Source organism: Propithecus coquereli, unplaced genomic scaffold, assembly GCF_000956105.1.
Source record: "Propithecus coquereli isolate 6110/MARCELLA unplaced genomic scaffold, Pcoq_1.0 Scaffold14, whole genome shotgun sequence".
Classification (NCBI taxonomy): Eukaryota; Metazoa; Chordata; class Mammalia; order Primates; family Indriidae; genus Propithecus; species Propithecus coquereli.
Window position 1 is genome coordinate 16,314,728 of NW_012138302.1, and position 7,875 is coordinate 16,322,602.

Below are 7,875 nucleotides of genomic sequence, written 5' to 3' on the forward strand. Positions count from 1 at the left end.
CTGCCTTAGCCTCCTGAGTAGCTGGGACTACAGGCATGTGCCACCCCACCTGGCTAATTTTTTCTGTTTTTAGTTGTCTGGCTAATTTCATTCTATTTTTAGTAGCGACAGGGTTTTGCTTTTGCTGAGGCTGTTCTCAAACTCCTGATCTCAAGTGATCCTCCTGCCTTGGCCTTCCAGAGTGTCAGGATTACAGGCGTGAGCCACCACACTGGGATTATGTTGTTTTTAAGACTTATTAAACTATGATTTTTCACAAAGTGAAAACCATGACTCTCATACAAATGTAAAATTAGCATGTGTCAAGGATTTTATTCAACTCGTTAATTACTGGGAGAGCCAGTCAGATGTAAAATGAGAATATGAGTTATAGAGATTTATATTCTTCACCAGATAAAATTCATTTGCATTAGATAGGAATCATTTGTATTACTATCAGTTTTCTATAATTTAACCTCTACCCCTGCAGAGTGTAAAGTAGTGTAGTCAGTAGAAAGTCAATCAAGTGTGCAGACCAGATAATCTCTGGAGGGTATAGACAATCTTATTTGCCCATTTCCAAGTATTGAGTCATTTTTCTTAACAGTCTTCCTTACATAGTGATCATGATCACAGAAAAGGCTGGTTTGGCCATCTTCATCAGTGGTCCTCAATCTTTTTGGCACTAGAGACCAGTTTCATGGAACGCAGTGTTTCCACCAAGGGGGGCGGGTGGTGATGATTTTGGGATGATTCAAGCACGTTACATTTATTCTGCAGTCAAACCTGTCTGAAAATGATAATCTGTATTTTTAGCTGCTACCCAACACTAGCATCACTGCTGTACCTCTACCTCAGATCATCAGGCATTAGATTCTCACAAGGAGCGGGCAATCTAGATCCCTCGCATACTAAGTTAACAGTAGGGTTTGTGCTCCTATGAGAATCTAATGCCATTGTTGATCTGACAGGAGGTGGAGATGATACAAGCGAGTGATGGGAAGCAGCTGTACTTACAGATGAAGCTTCACTCACTCGCCATCCACTCACCTCTTGCTGTGCGGCCCGGTTCCTGAGACAGGCCATGATGGGTACCATCCTCAGCCCAGGGGTTAGGGACTGAAGATCTACATAGTTGTAGAAAGTATTAATTAACCATTATAGGCTCTCTTGGTTTTTACTTGCAAACCTAGAGGCGTATAACTATTTAGCAACTTCTGATGCTGGAGAATTAATTTCAGCCTGAAATTTTTAAAAAATCTCAGATTGTATTTTTTAAAGCCTCTGTTATTTGTTCCTCCATCTTGAGGCTAGGATCCAAACCTTAGAAATTCTCTCCATCGTATTTCACCTTCAGTACACATAAATTTGAGTGAATTTATCTCATCTTGAGGTTTCCCAGGTTTGCTAAAGTTCCTTGCCTGCTGGTAAGGGATCTTATTTGCTACCTGTAAGGCCAGGACCTTACAAACCATGTAGCAGGCCAGTTTTTTGAGAGGGCTTTGTAGACGTTGGTGCCACAGAAAGTCGATCCTTAATCTGTCTAAATAAGAGGGAATCATTCTCAAATATGGCCTTGTTTTACACAATTGATTTATCCTGATTAACAAAGGAGAACAAATTGTTATTGAACCTGTATAATAATTATATTGCCATAAAGAGTAAAGACATTCAATGAAAGTATTTATTTTGAATTCTGAAGGGTCAGTGAGAATCAGATACCAGATGTCTTTACCCAAAAGTCCATTTTTTAACAATAATGCAGAATATGTGGAATAATGTATATCATATGCTGTAAAGTATAATCCTTTTCATGATGTTCTGAGACTTTCCTTGTTGAAGATACAGTTTCTAGCCTATAGCTTATGGCAAGGCCTTTAGGCAAACATCAGAGTATAACAGAAACTGCCTGTAGATAACAAAGACTAAATGGCTGTGTTTAATTTATTATGATAAACAAAAGAATGGAAGATAGTAAAGTTATTTATTGGGATATAATACATAAATATTTTATAAGATCTTGATTGATGTTTTCCCTGAGTACTTCTATATTTGGTTTATGCTGGGTGTAGGTATTCCTTTTCCACCCTGGTCACAGGGTGGGCAAAGAAAAGGAGTTCTGGAGAATTCTAGAGGCAGATTTCCCAACCCTTTCTGTACTTCCTTCTTACCCTAAATTTGAAGGATTAGGCAATTCTTTATTTTTTGCTGAGTGCCTGATTTATCCCACATTCTAGTACTTGAAAGAAAGAGTTTCTCTCTTGCTTTTTTTCTGGAATTGGACTGTCTGGAATGCTTTGTACTGTATGTTTACAGTAAACGTAATCTTTTAACTAAACTGGAAAAACAGCTATCTCATAAATATCCTAGTATCATATTACCTTTCCCATAACTTTTTAAAATTTACTTTTTATTTTTACAAATAGAACTTTAGGAAATCTTTATAAAAATGAGAGTCCTTTATTTTTATTTCTGTTTTTTTCCTGTCTGTGACCTCATTCTGTCTTAAAGGAAAGCCCCCAATCACTTAAAGTGAATGTGTTTCCCTTAATGTGTTTTAGGAACTTAATAGTTTTTAAAATGTTTCTTAACATTTATTATGGAGTCACTGCTGGTTTTGGAGCTGATAATTGCTTTGATTTTTTTTTTTTAAAGTGCTGCAGTTTCTGAGAGTAGCTATAAAAGCAAAAGGTGATGATTTAAAGATGTTTGAAGAGACAGATAATATATGTAGCAATTCCCGTTTGTCCAAAAGACCTCTCTAGGAGATGCTGCCCTTTTCTTCCTTTTGCCATTTAAGTTTATTGAAATTTAAATGAAAACTATAGAAGATTGGGAATCAGAAGATATATGTTGATGTTACAACTCCACTAATTTGCGTTTACTTCTTTGAGCTTAAGTTTTCTCATTTGTATGGTGGGCATAAGAAAAAACACTTTTTACATTGCAGTGTTGTCTAGGTGGTACTCTACTCATATGGCTCTCCACATATTCCTTGGCTCATATTAGTCTGAGAATTCCTGTTCCTTTCTTGAAAAAACCAGTTCCCAAATCACAGGGATGGAAGGCTGGTAAATGATGATAATTTTGCCTTCGTGTTTTGTTGTCTACTTATGGTTTGTATCTTTTCAGGTTGATACAGGCAATACTGGAAGGGTGTTGGCTTCTGAAGCTGCCGCTTTCCTGAAAAAATCAGGGCTTCCAGACTTGATACTTGGAAAGGTAGTATTTGTTCATTATAATGAGATTGTAGTGAATATATAGTATTATAGGTGAATTGGATACAAATTCAGAAATATACCATCAGGAAACTTAGAACTGAGGCATAGAAGCAGTTACAATAATGGGATGAAGGGAATTCGTGGTGCAGTGATTTACCCTCTTGAAAAGTAAAGTGTTTTTCAGATTTTTAGAAATAAATTGCTTTTTTAGTAGGATGAAATGAGGAAGTAATAGTACATTTGGTGGGGAGAAACAGTGCAGACTGGGAATCTTGCCACCCACTCAGATTTGGCTCTATCCCTACTTCCTCTATTGTAACTGTTTCTGTGTTTAATGTGTGGTGAGTAGAGTAGGGAATGAGAGGCTTTGGAAGGAGCACAAAGAGGTGGAAAGCCCCTCTCCTGTCAAATCCTTATACATGATACTGATACATATTCAAAATCCTGAAAAATAATCACTATTAATTTTAATTATTCATATATAAACATTAACCATCTAAATTTGCCCATAGGAAAGAATATCATCTTCATAAGGATCTACAATAAGGTAGTATTTTCTAGTAGAAAGAGCATTAGACTCAGAGTTAGAACCTGAGTTAGTGAAAAAAACATTCGACTGGAAGTTAAAACCTGAGTTTTAGTTCTTTCTCTGATACCTTGAATGTTCTTGAGCCAAGTCACTTACCCTCACTGGGCCTTAGTATCTTTGTGAAAGGTTGCACTAAATAATCTTTAAGGTTTCTTTCTACTTTTAATTCTATGATTCTTATATCTGATTACCAGAGAGCATGAGGTTGTATATTACAGAGATTTAATTTATCATTACAATGATTTTTGTTTAAAATATGGATTGATACTTTTTTCCCCCTAAATTTCAGATTTGGGATTTAGCCGACACAGATGGCAAAGGTATCCTGAACAAACAAGTAAGATGCAGAGATTCATATGAAAATTTTTTTGATTGAAAGTCAGTAATTTTTTTGTTTGCTTTTAAGCTAAGAATTGGTTTTTACCAACATTAGGGTTTTGTAAGCGCAGATGTCAGAACAATGAAAATATTTCCACTCACTAGATGGTAAAATAACTAATTTCTAAAGGTTAGTGTTAGTTTGGTGACATTATTCTCCTGGAATTTGTTTTTCTGTCTTTCAGAGAGGCTTTTCTCTTTAATTAAATTTCATGGGTGTAGAGGGTTATAAGTAAAAGTGGATTTTGTTAGCAAGTGTTAAGATGGTATTGCCCAGTACATTTGAAAGGAAGTACTTAGCTGATTAAACTTCAGTATTCTGGTCCAGATCTTACCTCTGATACATATATGAAAAAATATTTTACAGGTCAGAAGTAAACTGTAGACCAGAAATACATGAAAGTGGTTATGGCTAAGGGTGTTGAACATCATCAGTATACTTTGAAGTGCTGACTGTTGGGAATGGATTTCAGCGTTGTATGGGATTGAATTCAAAGTTTGCTACATGCTGATACATTTGATAAGACCCACTACTCAACACTAATTCCCCACCATGGGGATAGCTGAAACAGAATCAAACCCAGAAGAGATATGGGAAAAATTAGGTGAGAGTGTCAGAATACCTAGTCTTCTAAGTAAGATTTCAGGGCTAGATTGTAGTTCCCTTTGGAGCCTCTGGGTGGAAGGGCTAGTTCAGTACATCCGAGACAGAAAAACTAAATTCATATGGGGTGCCCAGGTACTATGCATTCAGGTTAGAAAATATTTGTTGAGTACTTGTTATGAGCCAGTCTTTAGAAATGCAGAGGTGAACATGACAGGTGTGGTGACTATCTTGAGATTTTACAGTATTATAAATTCTTCACTGATACTCCTGGATTTTGGATGTTGAGTTTGAGTTGTCTTCATTATTTCCAGGTAGTTGGATTTGTGGGTCTGCAGTTAAACTTTGAATTTGCATTGGAGGCATAGATTTTCGAATTAACATATGAATGAAAGAAAAGAATCCAATACTTACTGTTTCTATGTGCCAAAAATGACACTAAGCACTTTCCTCTTATTGTATAGTTTTTATGTTATTGCTCATAATACATTGCAAAGTATTAGCTACGCTTTTATGGAAAGGTTTTATTTAACTTGCCCATGGCCTCATAACTTTAAGTAGCAGAATTAGAATTTAATGTAGAATTATTTCACTTGGGAGCCTGTACTGAGTGAGTGCACCTGATTGCCTAAGAGTAATTGAATCTCACATAGGGTGAGAAAAGAAAGATCAATGTTGGAATACTTAAAATACTAGCATTTAAAGGTTGAAGGAGGCATTGACTTCAAGAGAAGAGGCTTGAAAGATCAGAGGAGAATTAGGAGAGTTTCATGAAGCTATGTTGGTGGAGGAGAGCTTCAGGGAGGATCGTACTTTCCCCAGGCTGCAAAGAAAGAATGAGCAGGATGAGGCTTGCTTTTTTTTTTTTTTTTTTTTTTTTTTTTTGGTTTAAATCAGGCTATTATATTTGGTAGCTAGGAGTTTATTTGTGGCATAGGCAGTAGTTTCTTTAGCTAATAGTGGGAGTTGAAGCCAGATTTACATAGAAGCTTGTGGAATGAATGAGATGAAAAGGGGATATCTTGAAATAGCATTTATTTTTTCAATAAATGAGTAAAGGCAAAGAATTATATAAAGTAGACAGCCTACAAGGTGATAAGAATAGTAATTGGGTATGAAGCGTGTATGGGAGAACAGGGAGTTTGAGAAAAGTAGTGAAGGGTTGGTTGCATCAGCAGCTGTACTAGGGTATTGACAACTTGGAGAAGTTAAAACTGGAGTAAAGGCTTTTGTTTCATGTCTATTCCCAGATTAGACTCTAACTCAAAACAACTGAAAACCAGATGCTTCAGCATTTGTTTATTTGGTTAGTTAGTTAGTTAGTTAGTTTGGGACTGAGATTTCAAATGCTAAAAATCCAAGGACCTTTGGTGGGGGAGGGAAGATTTGTAAGTATTTTGAAGTCAAGCAGTCATAATTGTTTCAGGTGCTACACAGTTATTGTCTGTAGTGATTCAGGAATAGCAATGATTGAATCTTTTGAATTACTGGCCCAGTTTCAAAATTTATAATCTCATAATGTAAGATGACTTTTGGTAACATTTAAGTTATTATTTCCTTCTAGGCTTTTTTTCAAAATTTTTTCCTCACTTAAATGATAAAATACATCTCTTAACATCATTAAATATTCTTTGAAATGTGAGTATTCTGTATAATTTCCACTATCACAATTTAAATGTCATAATTTAAGCATTTCCCATATATATTTTATCTGCTATTTGTAATATTAGGAGCATATTTGTACATAGGTCTTTTCTCAATTTTAAAGCAATTGTTTTTGAAGTAAATGTGCTATTATATTTGTTGCTACATAAAAACCCTGGAGTAATTGTGAATTGTTTAATATTTTTAGATTGTAAGCATATTTGTAGGCATTAGAGAGAGAGAGAGAGAGAGAGAGAATACTCTTAACATTCATACTTTTCTTTCTCAGGAATTCTTTGTTGCTTTGCGTCTTGTGGCATGTGCCCAGAATGGATTGGAGGTTTCACTGAGTAGCTTGAACCTGGCTGTTCCTCCACCAAAATTTGTAAGAAATGCTTTTTTATTTAAATTGTATTTTATTTTTTAAAAATGATACCACATGATTTGAATATTAAAATTAATATATTAAAGAAATTCTCCCTTTAATCCCTATCACTCAGCTACCTGGATTTTTTTTTCTCAGTGACTACTGCTATTATTAGTTTCTTGTGTATCCTTCCAGAGTTGTTATATGTGTATATAAAGAAATATAAATATGTATTTCCTCGTTTTACGTTAATTGTAGCATACTATACATGGCAATTCTATACCTTTTTAAAATAATGTAGTTTAGAGATCTTTATATATCATTATATAAAAGCTTCCTCTTTGTTTTTTATAGCCACATAGTATTTCCTTGCTTGTATTTACCATAATTTATTTAACTTCCTATTGATAGGCTTTTAGCTTATTTCTAATCTTTTATTACAGTAAATGCTGCAATGAATAATAACCTCATATATATGTCATTTTGCATGTACAGGAATATATTTATATGTATAAAGTCCCAGATGTGGAAATGCTGTTCCAAAAGTTTTTGCCTTTTTAATTTCCATATATATTGTCAACTTGCCTTCCATAGTGGTTATTCTAGTTTACACTCCCACCAGTAATTGTTTTGAGTGTCTGTTTCTCTATACTTTTGCTAGCATACTGTTGTAAAACCTTTAGATCTTTGCCAATTTGATAGGTGACAGTGTGTAAATGTGATTTTAAGTTTGTCCTTTGGGTTAATGGAGTGAGGTTGAATAGCTTTCTTATGCTTAGGAGACATTTACATTGCCTTTATGTAAATGTCTGTTTTTAGCTTTTGCTCATTTTTCTTGAGTTGTTGCTCTTTTTCTTATTGAATTCTAGAGACTCTTTAAATATTAGGAAATTAGCTCTTACATGAGTTGCAAATTTTTTTTCCATTTCTGTCATTTGTCTGTTAATTTAAGAGACAAAGCCTCTGTATGTTGCCTCTGCCGACCTCAAATTCCTGGGCTTAAGCAATCCTCCCACCTTAGCCTCCTGAGTAACAGAGATTACAAATTCAGGCCACCCCGAGTTTGAGTTGTCTTCATTATTTCCAGGTAGTT

The 7,875-nt window shown here is 35.0% G+C and overlaps 1 protein-coding gene across 1 annotated transcript in view; it reads left to right on the forward strand.

Annotated features, from left to right (window-relative positions):
- Positions 1 to 7,875, forward strand: part of EPS15 (epidermal growth factor receptor pathway substrate 15) — a 225,135-nt gene that overhangs the window by 71,072 nt on the left and 146,188 nt on the right. Inside the window, exons 3-5 of the mRNA XM_012639346.1 lie at positions 3,112 to 3,201; positions 4,079 to 4,126; positions 6,705 to 6,800. Coding sequence (XP_012494800.1) covers positions 3,112 to 3,201; positions 4,079 to 4,126; positions 6,705 to 6,800 — 234 coding nt within the window. The remainder of the gene's footprint in view (positions 1 to 3,111; positions 3,202 to 4,078; positions 4,127 to 6,704; positions 6,801 to 7,875) is intronic.